The sequence below is a fragment of the Podarcis liolepis genome, assembly GCF_965112155.1.
Source record: "Podarcis liolepis genome assembly, chromosome: 4".
NCBI lineage: Eukaryota > Metazoa > Chordata > Lepidosauria > Squamata > Lacertidae > Podarcis > Podarcis liolepis.
In genome coordinates this window covers 38,574,828-38,601,228 of record NC_139558.1, presented here as the reverse complement: position 1 = coordinate 38,601,228, position 26,401 = coordinate 38,574,828, and the positions used below count along the sequence as shown (strand labels likewise).

Below are 26,401 nucleotides of genomic sequence, written 5' to 3'. Positions count from 1 at the left end.
TGTTGTATTTATTTTCCAATCATGTTTCATGACATAATCATGGTTTCACACATAAACAATTGCTCTGGGGAAAAAAAAATTAAGACATACTTTCTTTAGTGTGTGTAAATTCTGGCTTTCTTTTCTTTTAAATTAGGAACATTTAATAATCCACTAAGCTTTAAAAATACTAGAGTTACTGGATTAGTGTAGTCCTTTACAAGAGCCACCCAGCTTCCTCTAGTTCATAAGCAAGATCTAAAAGGAAAAGCCCCAATGTCTCTCTGCAAATAATACCTTAATGCTTATAAATATATGTGTGTGTGTGTGTGTGTGTGTGTGTGTGTGTGTGTGTATATATATATATATATATATATATATATATATAATCCAAAAATACACAAATACACTAAAAAGACCTGTTTCATTTAAGGTGTACTGCTACAAATGTTCTGATAGGGTAATAGTGCTATTATGTGAAACCCTTATTATATTCAATTTAGTGTTACACTAAACTCAAACTGTTGTGTGACTGTGCTGGTGGTCCAACAAGATGTTTTCTGAGTCTATGGCCAATCCACTCAACACATTTAAAGTGTTTTTAATACAAACATTATTAAAACCCTGCAAACAACAAGCAATAATTATTGGACAAAGTTGTGATTACTTCCTCAGTTATAGTATCTTAGAGTGGCTCCATTCTTACAATTTATAGTTATTAGCTGCTATTAATTTTTAACTTCTCAAAGGAAGCAAATTTTCATAGAATCATAGAATCATAGAGTTGGAACAGACCACAAGGGCCATTGAGTCCAACCCCCTGCTAAGCAGGAAACACCATCAGAGCACTCCTGACATATGGTTGTGAAGCCTCTGGTTAAAGATCTCCAAAGAAGGAGACTCCACCACACCCCTTGGCAGCAAATTCCACTGTCGAACAGCTCTTACTGTTAGGAAGTTCTTCCTAATGTTTAGGTGGAATCTTCTTTCTTGTAGTTTGGATCCATTGCTCCGTGTGCGCTTCTCTGGAGCAGCAGAAAACAACCTTTCTCCCTCCTCTATATGACATCCTTTTATATATTTGAACATGGCTATCATATCACCCCTTAACCTCCTCTTCTCCAGGCTAAACATGCCCAGCTCCCTTAGCCGTTCCTCATAAGGCATCGTTTCCAGGCCTTTGACCATTTTGGTTGCCCTCCTCTGGACACGTTCCAGTTTGTCAGTGTCCTTCTTGAACTGTGGTGCCCAGAACTGGACACAGTACTCCAGGTGAGGTCTGACCAGAGCAGAATACAGTGGCACTATTACTTCCCTTGATCTAGATGCTATACTCCTATTGATGCAGCCCAGAATTGCATTGGCTTTTTTAGCTGCCGCGTCACACTGTTGGCTCATGTCAAGTTTGTGGTCAACCAAGACTCCTAGATCCTTTTCACATGTACTGCTCTCAAGCCAGGTGTCACCCATCTTGTATTTGTGCCTCTCATTTTTTTTGCCCAAGTGCAATACTTTACATTTCTCCCTGTTAAAGTTCATCTTGTTTGTTTTGGCCCAGTTCTCTAATCTGTCAAGGTCGTTTTGAAGTGTGATCCTGTCCTCTGGGGTGTTAGCCACCCCTCCCAGTTTGGTGTCATCTGCAAATTTGATCAGGATGCCCTTGAGTCCATCATCCAAGTCGTTGATAAAGATGTTGAATAAGACAGAACCCTGTGGCACTCCACTAGTCACTCTTCTCCAGGATGAAGAGGAACCATTGATGAGCACCCTTTGGGTTCGGTCAGCCAGCCAGTTACAAATCCACTGAGTGGTAGCATAGTCAAGACCGCATTTTACCAGCTTCTTTACAAAAATATAATGGGGCACCTTGTCGAATGCCTTGTCAAAATTAAGGTAGGCTACATCCACTGCGTTCCCTTCATCTACCAGGCTTGTAATTCTGTCAAAAAATGAGATCAGGTTAGTCTGACATGACTTATTTTTCAGAAATCCATGCTGACTATTGGTGATCACAGCATTCCTTTCTAGGTGCTCACAGACTGTTTGCTTAATGATCTGCTCCAGAATCTTCCCTGGTATTGATGTCAGACTGACTGGGCGATAATTATTTGGGTCCTCTCTTTTCCCCTTTTTGAAAATAGGGACAATATTTGCCCTCCTCCAGTCTGCCGGGACTTCGCCTGTTCTCCAGGAATTCTCAAAGATGACTGCCAGTGGTTCTGAGATCACATCTGCCAGTTCTTTTAATACTCTTGGATGCAGTTCATCTGGCCCTGGAGACTTGAATACATCTAAACTAGCCAAGTATTCTTGTACTATCTTCTTAGTTATTCTGGGCTGTGTTTCCTCTGCTGAATCATTTGCTCCAAATTCTTCAGGTTGGGCATTGTTTTCTTTATCGGAGAAGACTGAGGCAAAGAAGGCATTGAGGAGTTCAGCCCTTTCTGTGTCCCCTGTTTGCATTTCACCATCTTCTCCTCTGAGTGACCCCACTGTTTATTTGTTCTTCCTTTTGCTACGGACATACCCATAAAAGCCTTTTTTGTTGCTTTTAACCTCTCTAGCAAGCCTGAGTTCATTTTGTGCTTTAGCTTTTCTGACTTTGTGTCTACATGTGCTGGCTTTTTGTTTGAATTCCTCTTTGGTGGTTTTCCCCCCTTTTCCATTTTTTGTACACATCCTTTTTTAATCTTAACTCAGTTAAAAGTTCTTTAGATAGCCACCCTGGCTTCTTTAGGCACCTTCCATGTTTCCGTCTCATTGGCATTGCCTGAAGTTGTGCTTTTACTATCTCCCTCTTAACAAACTCCCAGCCATCATGAACTCCCTTTCCTTTTAGTATTACTTTCCATGGGATCTCACCCAGCACTTCCCTAAGTTTTATGAAGTCGGCTTTCTTAAGGTCAAGAAATTGAGTCCTAGTATGCTTGGCTGCTCCTTTCCGCTGTATAGTAAACTTCAGAAGAGCATGATCACTCACACCTAATGATCCTTCCACTTCTACCCCACTAACCAGGTCATCAACATTGGTTAGGACCAGATCTAAAAATTTTATATACTGTGAAATAATGATGACCTTTAGGGTGCATTTGTATGTGCCATTGTGTGTGTGTGTGTATGTGTTTTTATATGTATATAAAATGCCAGCCAGCCAGGGTACCACAAAAGTTTTTAATTTGGTTAACATGTGTATTAAAAAAACCCATTGGTGTCAATACTATTTGAAGGCTGACATTTTATAATCTATTTCCTCTTTCCCAACTGCAAAATGATTTATTTTTTGAAAACCTGAAAGCATAATCCTGCTGTCCCATAGTAGATTTATTTTCATGTAGTGAATATCACATTCTGAAAAGCATGTGAGAACCTATCAATAGACACTAGGAAGTGTTAATAGGTTTCTCATTCCTTTGGTGTTGGCAGGCTCTGTTGTCACAGAATGGGATGCAATACAAATGAACAGATTCCCTTCCTGCTGCCTCAATCAGGATAAAATTTAGGCGAAGTTTAGCGGGAGTAATAAAGGCTTGCACTGTCAGCAAAATTTGATGTTACCGTGTTCCTTTAATGATTCCCACACCGTCTTGTTTGCTTTTTAAAATGGCTTCAGACAGATTAAACAGTCTCTTAAAAAAAACCCCTATAAAAAACTTGTTAAAACAAATGAATTTATTCGGCCATATACCTTAACGAGAACATACCAGTATATGCTGAAGTATCAGCATGGAATAGAATCCCAAATCAACAATGCTTGCATAATTACTGGGATGTGCAATCTGAAACAAAGATGAAAGATCCCATTCATATTTCATTTGGATTTAATAAATATGAGTGCTTTGTTTGAAGAGAACACCTTCACACATATAGTGATATTTGAAAAGGTTTCCTTGGAAAATGGATCAGTAAACAATTGGGGGCCCCTCCCCAAGAGGTTCACAAAATACATGCTGGTGTCAAGAGAGTGCCTGGTGTCCTCCATTGTCTTCAAACACAGGAGTTATTAATTCCCAAATAGGGCTTAAATACCTCTTAGTCAACTGGAGATGAAAAGCAATCTGAATTCTACAACTGCAACAAACAATTGCTTTTTACTTGTTCATCTCATTCACAGGTACATTAACTTAGCCAGTTTTGTAATACAGCTTTTAGATCTACAAGAGTTATATATAGTAAGATTGACAGAGATAAACTTGTGTGTTCTATCATAAGTTGCTTTCAACATAGGCTTTATATACTGATACCAACTTGAGTCAGGCCAGAACTTGTTTTTCTAGTTTAATGACAGCTTGGAACTCATCAAATAAGGGATATAAACAGGGTTGTGTTTTAGTTTACATTTTGTTTAATCTTTACTAAATGATACAGCTGCTCTTAATGACAGTTGACAGGCACAGACTATCAGTATTGTGTGTGAGCAACATAGCGCTTCATTCTCATGAATACAGGTGTATGTAGGCTACCAATGTGTGTTGGTATTTATTGCATGCATATTGTACTTTGAGAAGTAGTAGTAGCAGCTGTGTTTTTGCAAACCCATGTCCTTTGCAGAATTATATATTGCTCTAATATGAGCTTAATTTTCAGAAATTGCAAGTTCAAGTGCTCCATCAGTTGAAAGTCACAAGCCCTATCAAAATTTCAGGATTTATATATATATATTTTCTAAATTAAGACACAAAGAGGTATAACATGTAGGAAGGGCTGTTCATTGGTTTGCTTCATTAAGGTTAACCTAATCTTTCATAAAAATGTTATTGACAGCTTTTTCATTGTCAGTGAAATACTTGACGTTTTTCTTCATAGGTGAAGGTGAACTTGGCAAATTTAAACAAAATGAATCTTAGCAGTTTGTTTCCTATACAATATGGTTAAGAGGTCCAGAAATTCATTACAATACTTTTTATGCAATGCTAGTATGCTTTTTGTTGTTGCTAAATTTGTATTTTATGGTCTTGGATGCAATCTAGATAGAGTTAAGCATGCTTGACTCCCATTGCAGTCATTGGGGTCCAAGCTCTTAACTGTGTACTTAAGCACCATTGACTGAAGCCTAATGGAATCTAAGCATTCTTAAATTTCTGGATAACACTGCATTGCTCTTATCTCAAGAACCATAGGTGCAGCAGAAGGCAGTGAACACTCTACTGTACTTGAGGTTAACAGTATCCAGTTGACATTGATATATTTGCATGTATTTCTTCTTGAATGAAATATGTTGTCCCTCACATTTTGGATGCAATCTGTTTTGGGTTATATCTGAATCTGTACAGGAGTTCTGGATCAGGACATTTATGTCTATATGCTCAAGTAGCAACCACCTCTTCATTCTGTTTCAATTGATGCAAGAGGAAAGACATATCTTTTCACAGCTGACACAATAAGCTCCTAGAAGATTTACTTTACATCTACCTGTCTCCGATTTTTATTTACTTATGCCACATTTCTTTCAAAGCGGCATACATGGTGTGTCTTCCCCTCACCCCATTCACATCTAGTGAATTGTCTTTAGTCACTGCTTTTGAGAACAGCTTTCAGCTACCTGGAAATAAATCTGGGAATACAGCACTTGTTGAAGAATGATGAGAAACATAATGGATAGAATGAAGAGGAAGATGTGTGTGCTTTAATGCTAGTTGAGACAGCACAATTTTTGTACATGGTTTTTGGGACTTGAGTACCGACTTGAGTAAAAAGCTGGTGGGGATGTCGAAAAAGCAACCCCATCCCAGAAATCAGGCCTGAGTTTTGCCATTTGGCAAGATGACTTTTATAATAAGAAAAGGACACGCGCCACTGAGAGTTGAGTACATACCTGCAGATTAGATTGAATGTGACCTTAAATCTGTTTAGTGTTCTCTGCACTATGTTGAACGCCTGTACAATGCCATGGTAGCGGAACCAAAATTATGTCCTATCAACGAACAGATAGGTATTCTTGTCCAAAGGTTGGAAACAGATTTTCTTCCCTAAGATGAATGGTGTTAGCATTTCCTACAAAATCAGGAGTAAGTGAAGCGGGCAATATTGTTTTCACAGGACATAAGTGCCCATGCTGTATTGTGATTTCATGCATACACATACACAGAGTGTTTGTAAAAGCAGAACAGACTCCCACTGGTAGCAATAAAATTCTCTCTGCTGTTCCTTTGGGGCCAATGAATTTTTTTTATATTGTTGCACAGCTGGTTTGTATGTGCCAATTCCAGTGGGCAAAGCATATCCCTTTGTATATGCCATGAAGCTGTTTAATAATTGGAAACTTGTCTGTGGTTCAGGTTCAATGGTCCTTTAAAGAGTTACATTTTTTTTTAAAGAGAGAGCCGTGGGTGATCCCACCTTAAATTAGAAGAGAAAAGCACTCTCATCTAAAGTGTAAAAGGATTTTGAATTTATAGCTAAACCTGCAGTTACACACACAGTTGAAAATGAGTTTTCCAGATTCTTATGTACTTTCCCCCTATGGCACACATTGTGGAATGAATTCATTTATTCTCTTTCTTTTCTCTCACCATTTAAGTATGCTCACCAGTTAAATATGCAACACTAATGTTCATCCAGATGTGATACATTTTCAATGGTAATTTTAGTGGCCTCGGGCAGGTTATGGATTCTCAGGGCAGCCTGGGCCAGGAACCAGGGGTGACTCTGCTTTATATCATTTTCTTCCGCAACCTGCCTTCCGCAACATGTCAAGACCTCACACCTGGATGTCAAATCTACCTAATCCTCTATGACTTCTTACCTATTGCTTATGTTGAGAGTTCAGTTTAAACTATCACACAACTTGCCACAGCTCTGTCCACCCACTTGTGGAGACCTACTCAGTAATTATTGCAAGCAAACTGAACTACAAGCTATACTTACCTGACCAAATGGGGGTAATGTTGCCTCATTACCTCTATAGCCATAGTTGTGGCCCGTTGAGACATTACCAGATGATTTTATTTGGTTACTTACTAGACACTCTAGCAAATGAGAAGGTAAAAAACCCCTGGATTGGGATTCCCTAACACTGACTGCATCTGGCTGTGTAGGCTACTTAGTCTGCACTGTTGTCTCTATCAGTTGTCTGCAACTAGAGGATTAGCATAGACTAAAACACCTTGCATGCCTGCACCTATTCATGCAGAGATCATTCCATCTTCACCCTAACTGAATCCACTGGGTTGTGTACTACTGTACCAGCACCAGTCTTCAAATTTACACCAAGAGGAATCCCAACAGTAAAATTTGGGGTCAGGGCTATCCCTTGGATAGTATGTTTTTTTTGCTAAATAATCAGTATCCAACTGTTGATCTTTAATAAAACTAAAACTAAACCATGGCTCAAGAAAAAACCCTGTAGTCAGAGTTTGGCTTTGCTTTTGGAAAGGCTCTTCTTTGTCTAGACTGATCAGCTTTAATTTGCAAACCACACTGCCTTAGGTTTCTGTTTGAAGGAGAAGTTTCCCATAGACTTGGTGGAGCTGTGTTCAAACTTGAAATCTAGGTTGGAAAAGGAACTGGAATCATGATTTAAAGTTGTAATGAAGCTTTCTGATTAAGGACAGAAACAAATACCTCATGGGCATAGTTTGTCTAGTGCTTGTTAGCCAATTGCTGTATTTGCAGTGCTTTGCAAGTGTGATGTTAATCTTGACTCAGAGGCTATTGCTTTCTGGGAGTGAAAGGTGTTATATCTGTCACATTGTTTAGTCCAAGGCTTGTTCACAATAAGGATAGCTCTGTGAGCTAAACCAAAACCCATCTGTTTATTGTTTGCCTTGACTACATAACTGACCACCAAGGACTGAATTTAAAAAAGACAAATATCCATCTGTGAACACCCAAACATATTCAGTATAATTCCTTCACATACAATAGTTATGCTGAATAGCCTCATAACTTGATGGTAACGTAACATGCAACAGTAGCATTCAAACTAACATTGTGCATGCTTTTCATCTTCTAATGACAGGGCTTTTCCTCTCACAAATATGCCCATCCATATTTGGTTTAGAGATGGTGAATGAAGGGACAGATTTGTGGACTGGAAAGCTGATACATTATTACAGAATGTCAAGACTGTAAGATTGGGTATTCAAGTTTTATAGAAGGTACGGTCTACCAACAACTACACATGACAGACTCTAGTATTGTCTTGGCACAGGTGAAACAGGTGTTGGCAACTTGAATAAAATATTAGTGGGGGCAGGCAAGCCCCACTCCAAATAATCAATTACAAGATACGGCACACGCACACCATTTGAATGGCAATATCCATCAATTGGGGGAGCTGTCCCCCTCAAATATTTTTTGGGGGGCAAAGGGATCTCAGGCCCTAAGGAGTTGGCTTCTATGGAAATGTCTAACCACACTGCTCTTGCCAGATCAGTAAACCTCTTATCAGTGCAGCCCTTTCCTAATGGTGGGCATGGTATTGGCTATTTCAGAAGTCATTCTGTGCCTTGCCTTGCTTGCCTTCCCTCTATGCTTTCTGCAGGCTATGAGGAGAGAAAAACAAAGCAGGATGTGCTGGGAAAATCAAAAGGCATATACCCATTTTACCCTTCAACAGAAGTGCAGGCAAATGAAAGGAAACTAGAGGTAAGGCAACAATTGCCTGTCTCCTCTTTCCAAAATATAGCAGTTTGCCTGAGGAAAAAAAGAGAATACTATCGTAAGACAGCTAAACTGTTCTGAGAAGTAAGCATTTCCCCCCATCATGCAAGTAATGTTTACATTGCTCAGAAGTGTTGAGCAAAACACAGCAATAAATTTGCTGTGTTTACAGCCCAGGACTTTGACTGGTATGTGTCAAGATGGAAGCACATACAATTCAAATTTCTCCCATGATAATTATTTCATATCTACTAATCCCTAAATAGGAAGTCCTGTCTTCCTTAACTGTAGTTGTGTCAGTTTGTATACCACAAATGAGAGGATTTTTCAGTGAACTCGTTAATCTTGGAGTTTATTTGATGAACTTAATGTGTCTGGCCATGGACAGTGCATTTGGCATCTTATTTACCGTTACAAAAACAATTAAGTGAACTGTGCATTAAATGAGCAAATGTCAATGTCTATTTTTAAATGTTCAGTTAAATACAATAACTTTTCTTCTGGCTTGAATTGGGTTCATTTGGCTTACACTTTTGAGAAAATGTTCACTTTCAATTCTATTTTTAATAACTCTGCAGAAAACAGTTAATATCTGCTACAGTGATGGTTCACTCAGTGCCAAGTAGTAGCTCAAAAAGAAGGATGTACACACACACACACACACACACACACACACACACACAGTGTGAATTATATGCAGCATGTTTTATCATTCTTCTGTTCATTTGTTTCCTATTGTTTAACATTGTTTCTAATTTTCTGGGACACATTTTTATTTGTAAATCAATCCGAGTAAGATTGATCATATAAAGGTTGGGATATAAATGAATAATAATAATAAAACATCAGGAGTATCAAAAGATTTCTTCTAGTAAATGCATTTTTAAACAATGTGGCATTCCACTGTTACCATAATATTAGTATACACACTGCTTTGGAGCCACTATCTTCCTTTGATTTTGACAAAAGGTGCAAAGGGTGGATTCTGTTAGGATATTTCCGTTCCACCTTAAAAGGGAGCAGGCTTTTGTGAGTCACAGAGTCTGCGCATGTCCTGTTAACAGGATGTTTATGTTGCTGATATTCCTTTCGTTTTCAGTTGGCCAGAGACGCTGACAGAATGGACGTGTTTTCTTTTGTTCTGTTCATGTTCTAAATAAAGTCTGTAAATATGCTCTTCTGCTCTTCTGCGGTGCAAGCTTTTGACTGTGCTTTCTGCTGAAAGAGGGTGCACCAGCCTAGGAATGTGGCTAGGAATTCCAAAGGCTTTGTGCCCCTAACTGTTGGATCTGCGTGACTACGGGAGGCCGATGGAATCTCCGAACTCCGGCTTGGGGGCCATGATGGACGTTATCTCCCTGGCAGTTTCCCAACAACAAGGTTATGGGCCCAGATTCACGGCACCTACAGGAGAGTAAATGCTGCAACAGACTGCGTTTGAGGTACGTTGGGAAAGCGAAAGCAAAGGGACGCTTTTCTGTTATACCTCGGCAAAGAGCCTTTGATCTACGGCAAGGCTTAATTGGCCTGGGAGCCGAGCCAGAAAGGCTTCATGATTAATGAGCTGCCAAGATAAGGAGTCTTTGAAGGCATAGGGCTCACGGCTCAAATAAAAAGCTGGAATGGAATTTTTCCAAGCTTATGGAAATGCTGAATGCCCTAAGTTGGATGGGCAGAATTATGAACCCTGGGCAAAATGGTGTGAGTGTTTACTGCGTCAGTTTGGGGTGTGGCATGTTGTTTATGAAGCCCCCCCAGTTCCTCTGACAGAGAGATGGAAATCAGCTGATTCGAGAGCGATGGACGTAATAGTCCTATCCGTATCTCTTGAGGAAATTAAGACGCTGGCTGGCAACACCACTGCACGTGGAATGTGGTCTGCTTTAAAAAAAGCTCACAAGCCAATAATCCCAGCCCAGAGTTTGACTGCATCGGAGGTCCTAGCTGTTTCCCAGAATGCCAATGAATGCAGGGATGCTGAGGGCACCAGTTGCAAGCTGCAGGGGGAGCTGACCGTCACGTCATCCCAGGCAGCATTCCAGCCTCCAGGGGGAGCCAAGGAGTCGGCAGCTGAGAGCTCTGGTTCTCGTGAGAACCAAGGCCATCGCCTTTGCAGAGGCCGGAAAGGCAAAGGTAAACAGCCGCCTGCAGATGGCCAGGAGCAGAGGGAGGGTGAAGAGCCCGCGGCGCCAGGGAAAAACAAAGCGATGTTTGCTGGCACAGCTTCACCAAAGGCTAAAGGCACGTCTGCTGACCAGAAGCAGGGGGGCAAGCTGCAAAAGCCCACGCCAGTGGAAAGCAAGGTTTTGCTTGCTGGCACAGCTTCACCAAAGGCTAAAGGCAAGTCTGGTGGCCAGGAGCAGCAGGGGGGCAAGCTGCAAAAGCCCAAACCGCTGGAAAACAAGGGTTTGCTTGCTGTAAAGACTGCTCCAACTGCCAAAGGCAGGTTTATTGTGGACTCAGGTGCCAGCCGCCACGTTTCCAAGGACAGGCATCTCTTTATCTCCTTCAAGCCCCAAGAAGGTGAGATCCACCTGGCTGATGGAAGGACGTTGCAAATTGCAGGAGAAGGGACTGTGAAACTTGCAAGTCTGCACACTACCATCAGTAATGTACTTTATGTTCCAGGAGCTGCGAGCAACTTGTTGAGCGTCCCACAGCTTACTGGACGTGGTTTTCAGATTTCCTTCAAGAGGAGCGTCTGTGTCATCAGTAAAGGCAAAGAGGACTATTTGCATGCAAAGTTTATGGATGGTTTGTTCCATATAACTTATGATGACACTGTTGTTGTGAATAATGCTGATTCTTGTTGTGTTGCACAAACTAACAAAGTTCTTCATGCAGGTTGCATTCACGATGCGCATCGAAGGTTTTGTCACCTCTCTTGGAAGGCACTGGCCAAGATGCCAGAGGTGGTTGAGGGTTTGAACATCAAACCCTGTAAATTTCACATGAAATGTGTATCTTGTGCAGAGAACAAGGTGAAGGTTGCTCCCAAAGGCAAGGAGTCTAGCAGGCAGGCTTCCAAACCCTACCAGCTAGTGCATGCGGACCTGGTTGGGCCACTTGCGCCCTCTTTAGGAGGAGCAAGGTACTTCATGATTCTGATTGATTCTTTTTCCAGGTACATTCATGTGTATTTGCTCGAACAGAAATCGCAAGCGTTTCCAAAGTTTAAGGAATTCTGTGCTTGGTTGGAAAATGTGCACGGTAAACGTATTTCTTGTTTTTTTACTGATCGGGGCGGGGAGTTTACTTCTCAGCAGTTTGAAGCTTTCCTGACTGAGAAGGGAATCCAGCATGACATGTCAACGCCCAGATCGCCATGGATGAATGGTCTTGCGGAGAGAGCAAATCAAACATTGCTGCAAGGAATCAAAACCTTGTTGCATGATGCCAATCTCCCTGATAAGTTTTGGGGGGAGGCTTTGGGGAATTTGGTTTACAGTTATAATCGCAGATTGTCATCACCCATTGGTTGTACCCCCTATGAGAAGATGTTTGGCAAGAAACCCAACACCAAACACATGAGAATTTTTGGTTCTGACATGTGGATACGCACACAACAAACCAACAAGCTTGGGAAGCGTGGGGCACATGGTTTGTTCATGGGGTACGAAAAAGGTGCATACAGGGTATGGATGACTGACTCTAAGTCCATTAAGTTCACAAGGAGTGTTGAGTACAATCCTAAGTGGGGGGAAAATGTGGGAATTTTCCAGAGTTACCCAGAGGAGGATGAAGGTGATGTCAAGCAAGCAGCTAAAGCTGAGGAAGCTGCTGAGGATGATGATGATGAGGATGATGAGGATGATGATGATGATCAGAGTTCGGATTCCAGTTCAGTGGGCGGCGCTGCTGCTGCTGCTGGTGTCAGTGACAGTGATGACACAGCAGACTACAAGAGCGCACAGGCCTCAGTCAGACCATCTGATGCGTCTGACAATGAACTGGAAGAACCACTGTTCACCATTGGTCACTATTCTCCTAAGAAAGAGGAGATGAGTCCAGAAGACTTGCGTCTAGTACGCAGATCTGAAAGGGCGACCAAAGGCAGACCTCCAAAGAGGTATGCTGATGAGTTTGCTAAGACAGCAACTGCTGTTCTTAGTAGCTCAGAGAAGGTATGGGAACCTTCAAGCTTCAAAGAGGTTCAGGAGTTAACCTCTAAAGATGCTGAGCCTTGGCTTAATGCCATGAAGGCTGAAGTTGATTCCTTGAACAGGAACCAAACTTGGGAATTGGTACCGGTAGTCCCAGGAATGAGACTGGTTGGCAGCAAATGGGTCTTCAAGGCCAAGACAGACCAGAATGGCAAGGTAGTCAGACACAAAGCCAGATTGGTTGCCAGAGGTTTTTCACAGGTACCAGGACAGGATTACCACGAGACCTACTCACCCACAGTCAAATATGAGAGCATTCGGCTGATGCTCAAGATAGCTGCGGAGGAGAAACTGCATGTTTCCCACCACGACATTAATACAGCTTTTTTGTACGGGATTTTGAGTGAGGAGCTGTACATGCTTCCACCTGATGGGATGGAGATACAGAAGGGAATGGTCTGTAAACTCCGGAAGTCCTTATATGGTCTCAAGCAGAGTGCCAGGTGTTGGAACACAAAACTCACTGAGACATTGCTTTCTCTAGGTTTTCACCAGGGCAAAGCTGATCCATGTGTGTTTGTCAAAGAGGAGGGACAAAACAAACTGTATTGTTTATGTTTTGTTGATGATCTTCTGATGTTTTGGAAGAATCAGGCTTTTTACCAAAGCACCCTAGCTCAGCTGAAGGAGCACTTTGACATGAAGGATCTTGGTGAGGTATCCAACTATCTTTCTCTGCAGGTGGAGAGGGACCAAGCAGGTAATTTTCTGGTACACCAAACACAGAAAATTGCTGATGTATTAACCAGGTTGAATTTGGTTGATGCAAACCCAGCAGACACACCGATGGTGACAGGTTACCAGGTAGACAGTACTGCTGAAGCGTTTTCTGACACAACGCTATACAGATGCATTCTAGGCAAGCTGAATTTCATTGCCAGATGTTCAAGACCTGACATAGCTGTAAGCTGTAATCTGCTTAGCAGACATGCCAACAATCCTACGGTTCAGGATTGGAAAGCTCTGAAGCGCATAGCCCGCTATTTGAAAGGGACTATGCACTACAGGCTGAGGTTCACCAGTCAGAAGACTGGAGGTCTTGAAATCTTCGCTGATGCAAGTTTTGGAAGTGACACCACGGATGGTACAAGCACTTCTGGAGTATGCTACATGTACAACCACTGCCTGTTTGACTGGTTGTGCAAAAAGCAAACAACAGTGAGCCTAAGTTCCTGTGAAGCAGAACTCAATGCTCTGTCATCTTCACTCATGGATTGTGAATGGTTGATGCAACTGTTTAAGGACATCAGGGTGTCTGTGAAATGTCCTATACAAGTGTATCAAGACAATAGATCGTGTTTGGCTTTGCTGAACTCCGAGAGTTGCAAGCAGAGAACCAAGTACTTGCAGATTAAGCTACATCGTGCAAGAGAGTGTATTCAGAAAGGACTAATTCAGGTGTCCTACATGGCAGGAAATGAAATTCCTGCTGATCTGTTGTCGAAGGTTGTTAACAGAGAACAACATAAGGTTTATGTACAAAGGTTGCAATTGGGTGAACCACAGGTACAACAGGTTACACGGAAAGGGGGAGGATGTTAGGATATTTCCGTTCCACCTTAAAAGGGAGCAGGCTTTTGTGAGTCACAGAGTCTGCGCATGTCCTGTTAACAGGATGTTTATGTTGCTGATATTCCTTTCGTTTTCAGTTGGCCAGAGACGCTGACAGAATGGACGTGTTTTCTTTTGTTCTGTTCATGTTCTAAATAAAGTCTGTAAATATGCTCTTCTGCTCTTCTGCGGTGCAAGCTTTTGACTGTGCTTTCTGCTGAAAGAGGGTGCACCAGCCTAGGAATGTGGCTAGGAATTCCAAAGGCTTTGTGCCCCTAACTGTTGGATCTGCGTGACTACGGGAGGCCGATGGAATCTCCGAACTCCGGCTTGGGGGCCATGATGGACGTTATCTCCGTGGCAGTTTCTATTAAAGGCAGATAAATATTCAGCACCTTCAGAAGAAAACCATTCCCATGCTTCCTTGCCATTAAACTGGTTTCTAAAAAAGTTCACCTCTCACAAATATTTTCTTCTGTTGTGTACAGTAGCTATTCTTTTCTCTTTTTTATCTCTAGCATAATACATCACTGAAATTTTAAAATACTGGAGAGTGTGCTAATGTTACTTCATTTAGGCTAAATGCTAAAGAAACTAGTCCTAGAGAATTTGAGTTCTCTTTGTATTTTCAAAGCAAATGCATTTTTTGTATAGTGAATATGCAGTGGCGGAGCTTCATGCTCTGGCATGGGAGGGGCGTGGCACGGCACACCACCTGCAGGGGCGTGACACATGTCTTGGGGGCATGGCACACCACCTGTGGGGGCGTGGCGCCCAGAAGGGGCGGGGGCGCAGCCACGATTGCACACCACCGGGATCGCGCTGCCAGGGGCAGTGCACTCCCCCTGCACCCTTCTTCCTCCGCCAGTGTGAATACGGTATGTTGATGTCATAGTGAATATGACATTCAAAATGAAGTGTGGTTTGCAAAATACTATAGCAGCATTTCAGTATGGCATAGTAGACATGTGGTTTCTCTCTCAGCTCAATTGGCTGGGGCAACCAAACCGGATAGGAAGGGTAAAAATAAAATAATAATAATAATAATAATAATGACAACAACAACAACAACAACAACAACAAGTCTATCAATAGCTATGCCCTTCTTGCCTTCTCAAGATAAAGCTACTATATCATATGCTAAATTACAACTGCTAGTTCTATCTGGGGGATTAAATTTTCTGAATCTAATACTGCATCATTGGGCATTTGTCATTCCTTAAGCAGTGAGGGGCTGAAGTTGAACTGATGTTAACAATCCTAAACTAGGCTATTTTTTGTTGAGTGGTTAGATTGCATTAACCTCATGGCTAAGGCAGATAGGCCACTTATGACTGTGGCTGGTATAGATATTTTTTTACAGAAGGGGTAGCAAAATCCTACAGTTTGGGTATGCTCCCTAAAGCACCCCCTCCTTGTGCCATGGACTGGCTGGATGCAGAAGAGTGGTGGGAGGCAGCAGCTGGGGAACCCTCAAGGGAATGCCATGGGAAAGAAGGTGAAGAGCTAGGGAAGTGGTGGTTGGATGACAATGCATGGTCAGAGGAAGCAGACTTGGGAGAGGAGGATGTGTTGGAAGTAGAAGAGGTAACAGGGTTTAGTGAGCAGGAAGAGGCTGTGCTAGAGGGCAGTTCAAACTTTAGGTCTGAAGCAGTGGCGTAGCGTGGGAGGTGCAGGGGGGCCCGGCCGCACCGGGCGCAACATCTGGGGGTTAGGGTTAGGGGGCGCAAATCCACGGGTTAGGGGGGACCAAATTACTTGCCTTGCCCTGGGTGCTGACAACCCACGCTACGCCACTGGTCTGAAGCAGAGGCTGGAGAGGAGAGGGGCCAGGAGGCAGTGTTGAAATAGGCTGCTGAAGAATCCAGGGAGTCTCTCCCTCCTGCTGCGACTAGATCCCCTGCCTGCTGGTCTCCCAGACCACACAGAGAAATGAACAGAGCAGAGAAGAGATTGGTTGTGCACAGCAGTGGCGTAGCGTGGGTTGTCAGCACCCGGGGCAAGGCAAGTAATTTGCGCTCCCTAACCCGTGGATTTGCGCCCCCTAGCCCGTGGATTTGCGCCCCCTAACCCTAACCCCCAGATGTTGCACCCGGTGCGGCCGGCCCCCCCTGCACCCCCCATGCTACGCCACTGGTGCACAGACACAGTTCGTGACTGTTTGGGAAAGACCCTGGAAAGGAGGAGCCTTAGAGAGTGGTGTGAAGGCAGGGACCTTCATCCTCACAACTGCCTCACTGGGACAAGCCCTACTGGGATGAGTTGCTAGGATCACTAGACCCGTGCTGTTTCGGCTTATTTGAATAAAGAGTTAACTTCACTGACGCCATGTTTTTTTTATTGCCGACCTACCCTTGACTCCAGCTCTGATACCCTGTGAGACCTACTAGTTTGGTCTGCAGTGCTAGGGTGAATTCTCTGGCAGTAGGGGCTATAAAATTGCAGTGCAAATTGTGCTGCATGTAAGTTGCATTACTAGACAGAGGGCCTTCTCAGTAGTGGCGCCCGCCCTGTGGAACAGCCTCCCATCAGATGTCAAGGAAATAAGCAGCTATCCTATTTTTAAAAGATATCTGAAGGCAGCCCTGTTTAAGGAAGTTTTTAATATTTAATGCTGTATTGTTTTTAACACTTGATTGGGAGCCACACAGAATGGCTGGGGAGACTCAGCCAGATGGGCGGGGTATAAATAAATAAATAATAATTAGGCTAATCTGAGGCTAAAAGCTAGTTGCACAAAAATAATCAGAAAGTGACCTTTGAACTATCAGCTTTGGCCTAACAGCAAAAAATGTGTATTCTGCAAATGGATAATTCTGGCATCTTAGATTTTTAAAAATATTGAACATTTTCCATTATGATACTTGGTTCCTGTAGTACATTTCTCTGGATTATTAACTTAATTTTTTATATAATGACCTAATTATTACATGGTTGCAATTCATTTTTTTTGTAAATATTCATACTGTGTATGTTAATTTTATTTTCAAATAAATGTTTAATTGAGTTTTCAGTTTGTATCAATACAGCACACATCAGAAGCAGCAAAACAACAACAACAACAAAAAACAGGTTGTGGTTGTGCTGCCTGATACTCAACGTATCTTGTAGCACATTTGGATGTTTGTTGTTGTTGTTGTTGTTTAGTCGTTTAGTCATGTCCGACTCTTCGTGACCCCATGGACCAGAGCATGCCAGGCACTTCTGTCTTCCACTGTCTCCCGCAGTTTGGTCAGACTCATGTTTGTAGCTTCGAGAACACTGTCCAACCATCTCGTCCTCTGCCGTCCCCTTCTCCTTGTGCCCTCCATCTTTCCCAACATCAGGGTCTTTTCCAGGGAGTCTTCTCTTCTCATGAGGTGGCCAAAGTATTGGAGCCTCAGCTTCATGATCTGTCCTTCCAGTGAGCACTCAGGGCTAATTTCCTTAAGAATGGATGCGTCGGAGCTTCTTGCAGTCCATGGGACTCTCAAGAGTCTCCTCCAGCACCATAATTCAAAACCATCAAAAGCATCAATTCTTCGGCGATGATTTGGATTTGGATGTTTACATATGTGCAAAGCAACACAAATTGCCATCTTAACTTTACTTCTCCCCCACCAGACCCATCAGCTCCACCTGCACCATCTAATCTCCGAATTGCCAACTCAACAGTGAACAGTGATGGAAGTGTAAGTGTCAAGATTATTTGGGATCTTCCAGAGGAACCTGACATTCCAGTCCATCACTATAAAGTCTTCTGGAGTTGGACAGTCAACAGCAAGTCTTTTGTACCAGCTAAAAAGAAGAGAAGGAAGACTACAGATGGGGTAATTAAATTTAAAAATGTGACACTGTAGATTCCTTGTTAACTTTGACTTAAGTCAAAGATACTTAACACCTTGATTTAAGATGATACTTAAAAGGAAAGAGAGAGAATATTAAGGTGTTGGCTATAATCAAAGGGGAACATAAAAACTTTAAAGAAGGCTATTAAATGATGACATATTTATTTTTGTTGTGTGCGGAAAATAATAAAAAAATGTTTGATTTCACACCATTGGCAACTTGTGGTTCATTCACTGAAGTAGCAAACACTAAGCCCCCTTCCTATATAACTGTAATTTACTGTGTTCAGACATTTCCACAGTTGCTGCACAGAAACCTGTGCAGGCTACCTTTGACTACATTCACACTGTAGTAATAGAAAAGGCAATACAGTGGTACTTCAGGTTACACACACTTCAGGTTACATACTCCGCTAACCCAGAAATAGTGCTTCAGGTTAAGAACTTTGCTTCAGGTTGAGAACAGAAATTGTGCTCCGGTGGCGCGGCAGCAGCAGGAGGCCCCATTAGCTAAAGTGGAGCTTCAGGTTAAGAACAGTTTCAGGTTAAGTACGGACCTCCGGAATGAATTAAGTACTTAACCCGAGGTACTACTGTATAATAGTTTAAGGTAGTATCTGGTGCCATTTAAACCAAAGCTGATTGTGTTTAGTGTGAGAATAACAATAAAGAACACTATAGTCTTGTATCACCCCCCAAACACATTTGGACAATGATTTTCATATGCTCCACTGATTTGGGTTTTTAAAACTAAAACTACAGGAAGGGCAAAAGGCAAAAAAATGGTAAGAGACAGTGTGGGTATGCCCCACTACTTTGCTGAACACAGATGAATTCATGATTCACTGGGACTGTCTGTGCCCTGCTGCAACTAAGCCCATAGGGTGCACTAACTGATTGGCAACTAGTCTTCAGTCTGCATACCTGTAAAGAAAGATTTGACACCCCAGCACATACGGATACATGCTGTAGTAAGCTAATTGTTGCCAAATCTGATACAGCTCAAGTACAATAGTGTCAAATGTACTACAGTGTGATGTAGCCAAATGTTGCTAACTCAACAAAAGAAACGAAGGAAGAGGAGATGGTTCTAGTTGCTCCAGCTCTGAGTGCTAAAATCTAACTACTTCCCAATCCCGTTTTTTTAAAAAATCAAAATCTCAGTTTTTACAAATTTTTACAAGTCCCCTTGTTGGATCAATGCAATGGCCAGCTTTGTGACTGGTAAATGCTTCCTAACCGTCATACACAAAACAATAAAATGTACCTATATTGTAGGCAAAATGGTTGCTTTATTGAATTTAAGTTGGCGTAGAAGACAGCTACAGTTTATCTACTTTCACCTGTTCATTTGATAGAACACACAACTTCTAATGTGATTGTGTTTTAGGAAATCCATCACTGAACTGTGCATATATTTTATTTTTTAATTATAGTCCCAGAATTATGTAGTTCTCGAAGGCCTACAGCCGAACAGTAACTTCATGGTGGAACTGCAGGCAGTTACATACTGGGGTCAAGTACGCCTGAAAAGTGCCAAAGTGTCTCTTTACTTCAGTTCCACTCAGACCGCTATTAACAGTAAGTGCCGTTTTTAGAAAGAAACCTAACATCTCATAACATTTGCTTAAGGGGATATCTGTCTATACGAATGTTCTAGGTGACACCTTTGCTACATGTCCAATTCATAGTTTATGCTCTCTGCTCTCCCACTTCATTAGCAATCTACTTGCAGCACAACCTTCCTGTGTGTAGAGAATAGTTTGACTGATATAGCTTGAAAATTGCCTCCTCCTTTCATTCAGGGATGTGTTGAGTCCAGAGGTGCATTGAAAATGAGTGCCACAGAGGTTAGTGCTAAATATGGTTGCATTTGAAAGATTTGAAAGAGACTGAAAAAAGGTCCTTTGTTTCTTCTGAATTGGGTGCCCTTAGACACTCACCCAGACATGTGGGAGTTGCTGCTGCTTCTTCATGAGCACTTCCCACATGGCTGGGACCGTATTTAAGTGACTAACTACATGGGCAAGACCCAGTCATGTTACACAGTCAGAACCTTCTCCCACGGCAGTGCTGATTCTGTGGTAAAGTCTGGAATATGGTCTGCCTGTGTGGTTCTTCTAGATTCTTTGGAGTTCCAGCAAGAATCTCTGAGTTGGGTAAAAATTATGTGTGTTATATGTCTAGCTCACGTTATGTATCTGGCTCATAGATTATATGTTGTCCAGTGTTAGCTAAATGGAAGGCACTAAGAAGTACTTACACATGGGAATATGTGAACTATTATTCTCTTTTTATAGTTTGTGGTTGTCCCATGAGAGCCAGTATTGGTCTTCAGTTCCTATAGCATGTACACATGCGGAGCCAATTTAAATGCTGCAAGGAGGCAGGAGATAATTAATAATTATCTACAGTGTACAGACAGCAAAAGCATGAGCATAACTGTTATGTATTATGAGAGACAATGTAAGGACACATGTTATACAAAGAGTTCCATAATGCTAATTTCTATCATTTATGAAGCAGGCCTGGGTGACGTATGGCAGGGAGTGTCTTGTCTCCCAGTCAATATATTGAGGACATTCTTTTGTAAAGCACCAGTCTCAGTTCTATTTATTTATTGAGGGATTTCAGGAAATACATTATGTAAGGTTAAATAGCTGAAATCGAATTGCTTTGTTCATCTTCTTGGCTAAAATGTTTGATGTTTAGGTAGTCACCATCAATAGAGTTTCTTTTTGTACATGTTAAGTGTGTCCAACTTCTGAAACTTCATCTAGTTTCCCTACGCACATTAGAAGTGATGGAGAAAAAGAGTAGTTGTTACATTTTTACTTTTTGATAGTTAGCTTCCGTTCTCTGCTGCATATCATATTCAATTTGCAGTGTACAAAATCTTTGCCAGTCTAGCTTCAGTTACCCTAATCTGCTCATGTGAATTTTGTGGTTTCAGCAGTTTATATTCACTCGCTCTTTCCGTTACCACAGCTAGTTTTAAATTCACACCTTCAGCTACTTTGGGACTTTTAATATTTTCTTGACTTTCCTTCTTCCTCTTTTATAGATCATATTTCTGAGAAATGTATTATCTGTCCCATCAACCCCCAATTGATTTTTATATTTTGTATTGGCAGTTTAGAAGCAGAGGTCTAATCTTTGTAGTCTTGACACTAACAGTGTGTTTTATATTGCAAACAGCCCTGTGAAGGTAGTATAGAATTATTATTATTATTATTATTATTATTATTATTATTATTATTATTAAACAACTTTTGTGTGACACAATCTTGGCAGGTGGTGGTACTGATGGGTTTAAGGTGACCTTCTTTGTAAAGCTTCATTTTAATAGTTAGCTCATGAGAAACTGGCATGTCCACTGTCCTAGATTAGCTTAACTAGGAATTCTTTTTGTAACTCGTTTAAAGGGATTCTACCTTAAAATGTGTTCGTGAATCACATTCTCCTATGTAACACATTCTCCTATGTAATCTACAGAACTGATAGAGTTATCACTACAACTCACTTTAAAAACACTGCTTTAGGGCTGTCTAATATTTCCTGTTTCTTCAGCAAATAGCAGAGAATGTAGTTATGTGAAGTCTGCTGTCCATTTCACCTTTGAGGTTTCCCCCCACATATTCTGTTCCAGTTTAGTTAATTTATATTTTTTGGGTTGGCTCTTGTATATACAAGTTATCATTTTACTAACTACTGCTTTGGTTGGCTCTATATAAGGCCTAGCCAAATATTGCATTTATTTGAATGTTCAACTATTTGAATAATATGAATTCATAATGGCTGCAATTCATTTTGATTCACTTTGGCTATGAATATATTTCATGATCTTCCAAGGGAATTTTTGGCTTCTTTGAGAAAGAAGCAGAAAATAAGTGAATCTGAGAGGGAAAAAGTGATTTATTTTTTCCAGTTCATTATTTATGTGAAAAGGGAGGACTGGCAATAAATAGTAGTACTGTTTGATCATAGTCTTGTGTGTTGATATTTAATCTACATTTGTAGAGATTCCTCCCCAAAATATTGGGTCTGAAGTGGGGGCATGCCCCGCCCCAAATGTGCATGTTCCCAGGCATGCTCCTGTCTTTATGTGGCTGAGCAGCTTTTAAAAGTGGTTGCATGATGTAGTTTTCAGTTGTGGCTCATGCCAGATCTTGACCTCTTCAAATATGATAAGCCCTGAATGGGACCGAAGCTGTCAAAAAAAGTTAAATCCAGATGCTTAAGAAAGGGGCAATTTCTGATTCTTAGGATATAGCTACGCCACATTTTTATACCATTTTTAACCACAACTCTCTACATCATTCCTCTTCCCCAAGGAACTCGGGAATTGTAATTTAATGGGATGTCTTACAGTATGTGTACTTTTCTTTTTTTAAAAAAACCCTACACTTATGGAATAATTTGCAATATCCTGTGAATTCAATGAAATCAAAGCAATGCCCTTCACCAAGGAAAACACAAATTTCCCACTGATGTTTGTTTTGCAGAAGAACAGGTATCTATAGTTGAGAAAGCAACTGATGCTGCCCCACCCTTTAAAGGAAGAAGACCCACTCGTCTTCTTGAAATCGGAGTGCCTTTTTATCAAGATGATCAACTTCAGGTGAAAGTCTATTGGAAGAAAACAGAAGGTGGGTAAAAATCTATTTGAAATCCAGATAGGTTCATGGTGACCCAACTACAGAAGGACTTCTGCTAGATGTACAAAGTTTGATTGGCATTTTAGGAGAAGGATAATAAAATCTTCTGGGAATTTGTGATGAGAGCAGTTGTGGACTAAATATACTCTTTGTTACAAGTGAAGAAATTGAAATACAAGTCACAGAACCACATTTTAAGTACAGTACCCTTTTGAATTATTTAAATTTGCATTGTCCCCGCCTTTTCAGTGGGCTGGGTACTGATCCAGCTGTCCGACCTGCCATATTTTCCAGCAATTTAGTGCAAATTTAGTGACTGAGATGTTGTATTGAGACCAATCATAGGACCTTTTGTGGAAACCCCTTTGAAGCCTACAACAAAGCTTTGTCCTGCCTCACCAGAAAGAAAGGTTCTGTGTTTTGATGTGATTCTTTACGGAGTTAACTAGGGTATATGTTTAGTTGTAAAACACACAATAGAAAACTAAGCGTTGTAGCCAACTAAGTTCTACTCAGAGTAAACCCACTAAAATGAATGAACCTCGCTTAGTCATGTCCATTAACTTCAATGGATTTTCTCTGAGTAGGACTGGCATTGGATAGAACCCAATACATTTCTATCAAAATACAGTCTAATTGGAGGCTACATGTTTAATGTGCTTCCTCCTTGAATACTAGCTGTACTATCGAATATGCACTATAAAAGCTAAAGCTGTTATAAAGTGATGCGAACTAAAATGCAGATTTAATTAAGCAGTAGAACAATTCTACTCGGTGATTGAATTATAGAAGCGTTTTAAAACTAAGTTGTGGATTTAGCCAAGCAGTGCCAGATTTAGGGTGGTGCGGGTGGTTCCTATATTTATACAAGTACCTATTGAGAGTACAGAAAATACTATGTAAATAAGAAATATGAGGTGGGGCATATTTTGTCATCACCCAGGGTGCCACATTACCAAAGTCTGCCCCTGAGCTAAGCCAAAGTGGATCAGCACTGTGTTCCTTGACTTTGATTCATTCTTACTGTTTACATGCTTTGATAAGTGCTGTTCATCTGGTAGCTGGTTCTTGGAAAAAAAGTTCTTTTAAGATTAAGGTGGCTGAATTGGAGAAATATGATAACGGGCTAAGCATACACCTCTGTCTGTTGTGTGGGAGATTTTATAACTTGGAAACATAATGGTGGGTTTGCGATGCTTGTCTTGACTTGCCTGCCTGCTTAAAATCCATTTCACAACGATGAATTTTGCCATCTTCCTAGCTTTAAATATATATATATATATATATATATATATTTGCTTTCGTAGATTTTCACGGGTACAGGAATGCAGGTTTTGGTGTCTTCGGGTGTCTTCCCGTGTAAGAGTTGGGGTGTCTAGGCGACGTTTCGACGAGGTCTCACTCGTCATCTTCAGGCTGGTGCTTTCGGCTTCTTGTTACTGGAACAGAGCAGGATCTCAGTGTTTGAGTTCCTATAAATACTGTTGAGGGGGTGTGGTGTATAGCCTCCAACGTTCTGGGCAGAGAGGAGGTTCCCAGGTTAGTGTGCCTTTTCTTCTTTTGTTCCTTAATTACTTGAGGGATATCTTGAGTGATTTCTTGAGTGATATTCTGAGTACCACTTAGGTGGGTCATTAGGTGTGGATTAGTTGCTAAAGCTTTCGTGTCTTGACCTCTTGAGCTTGTGAAGAGTTTTTCTGAGAAGATGGCTGTACTGCACTTAGTTGTGCTCTGGCTTGGCTTCGTGTATAGGGGCGAGTTGTGGTTTTGTGCCCTGTGCCAGCCAGATCTGTGTAGGGATTGCAGGGGGGTGCAGCATCCGGAGGTGCCACTATGGTTTGGTTACTGGATGGTGTCTGTAATTTATCTGTGGAGAGGGTCTGGGTTTGGGTCTGGTGTGGTTGATTGGTGATGGCGTTCTGTGTGCCTCTGGTTCTGGTGTCGGTTTTTGTGGGGAGGGCTAATTTCCAGATGTCTGGCAGGCGGGACGTGTCGTCACGCTTGTTCATGTTGTGAGGGTGTTTCTCTACCCTCACAACATGAACAAGCGTGACGACACGTCCCGCCTGCCAGACATCTGGAAATTAGCCCTCCCCACAAAAACCGACACCAGAACCAGAGGCACACAGAACGCCATCACCAATCAACCACACCAGACCCAAACCCAGACCCTCTCCACAGATAAATTACAGACACCATCCAGTAACCAAACCATAGTGGCACCTCCGGATGCTGCACCCCCCTGCAATCCCTACACAGATCTGGCTGGCACAGGGCACAAAACCACAACTCGCCCCTATACACGAAGCCAAGCCAGAGCACAACTAAGTGCAGTACAGCCATCTTCTCAGAAAAACTCTTCACAAGCTCAAGAGGTCAAGACACGAAAGCTTTAGCAACTAATCCACACCTAATGACCCACCTAAGTGGTACTCAGAATATCACTCAAGAAATCACTCAAGATATCCCTCAAGTAATTAAGGAACAAAAGAAGAAAAGGCACACTAACCTGGGAACCTCCTCTCTGCCCAGAACGTTGGAGGCTATACACCACACCCCCTCAACAGTATTTATAGGAACTCAAACACTGAGATCCTGCTCTGTTCCAGTAACAAGAAGCCGAAAGCACCAGCCTGAAGATGACGAGTGAGACCTCGTCGAAACGTCGCCTAGACACCCCAACTCTTACACGGGAAGACACCCGAAGACACCAAAACCTGCATATATATATATATATATATATATATATATATATATATATATATATATATAATATTTCCCTAAAAACAAAATAAAAACTTAATTAGAATATTATTCCTTATTCCTGTCATTTTAGATTAATCAGTTAGTGATGTTTGAAGAGCAAGGCTATTTTCCCTTGGGATAATCTTCCTTTTTATGTGACTTCACTGAGTATATTGTAATAGACAACATCCTTTTTTCTTTTTTAAAGAAACTATTTCCCCCTTATATGAGCTGTAAGTGACTAATGTTGTTGCTATTCACATACAGGGATCTAGGAGTATGTCACTTATTCAGGGCCACCCAGCGAGTTAATTATTGAGCTGGGATTTAAATCTCTGGAAGCCAGGTTCACATATATAGTGCTCTATCCAGTATGCCACACTGTCTGAAAGCATTTGTGGAATGCAAAGAATGCAGTATCTGGAATAGTTTGTTAAAATCTTAATCACATTTTAAAATGAAATTAAGCCTGAAATACTGTTTTTATGATAGCAATAATACATTCACTTTGGGATGCGTATTAACATGAATAGACACATGCCTGAGGTAGTATAATAAGTTTAGGAAATATTCATGATTTACTTAGGTATAATTGTCACTGAAGTATATAGCAATTAGGTGAGGACAATGGGTTTCTGTTTTGGAAAAATAAAAGATGTCTTTCATTTGCTCCTTTTGACACAGAGCCGGGATTAGAGAAATGCTGTAGATCCCACAAACAGCCTGAATTCAACCCTTGTCAATGAGGGGGTGGGGTGGGGGGGTGCTTGCGGCTGTATTTTTTTGGCCATTTTAGCTGTGTGAAATTAGAAATTATGTGCTATTTATGTAACACAGGGGAACTTACTCAAATGCTTTTAACTCTTTGGCACTGGGA

The 26,401-nt window shown here is 41.5% G+C and overlaps 1 protein-coding gene across 1 annotated transcript in view; it reads left to right on the top strand.

The window, feature by feature from the left end:
- ANOS1 (anosmin 1) overlaps positions 1 to 26,401 on the top strand; it is a 100,357-nt gene that overhangs the window by 64,278 nt on the left and 9,678 nt on the right. The window contains exons 7-9 of the mRNA XM_083501924.1: positions 17,898 to 18,103; positions 19,558 to 19,702; positions 22,627 to 22,770. Of these exons, the coding sequence (XP_083358050.1) occupies positions 17,898 to 18,103; positions 19,558 to 19,702; positions 22,627 to 22,770 (495 nt within the window). The remainder of the gene's footprint in view (positions 1 to 17,897; positions 18,104 to 19,557; positions 19,703 to 22,626; positions 22,771 to 26,401) is intronic.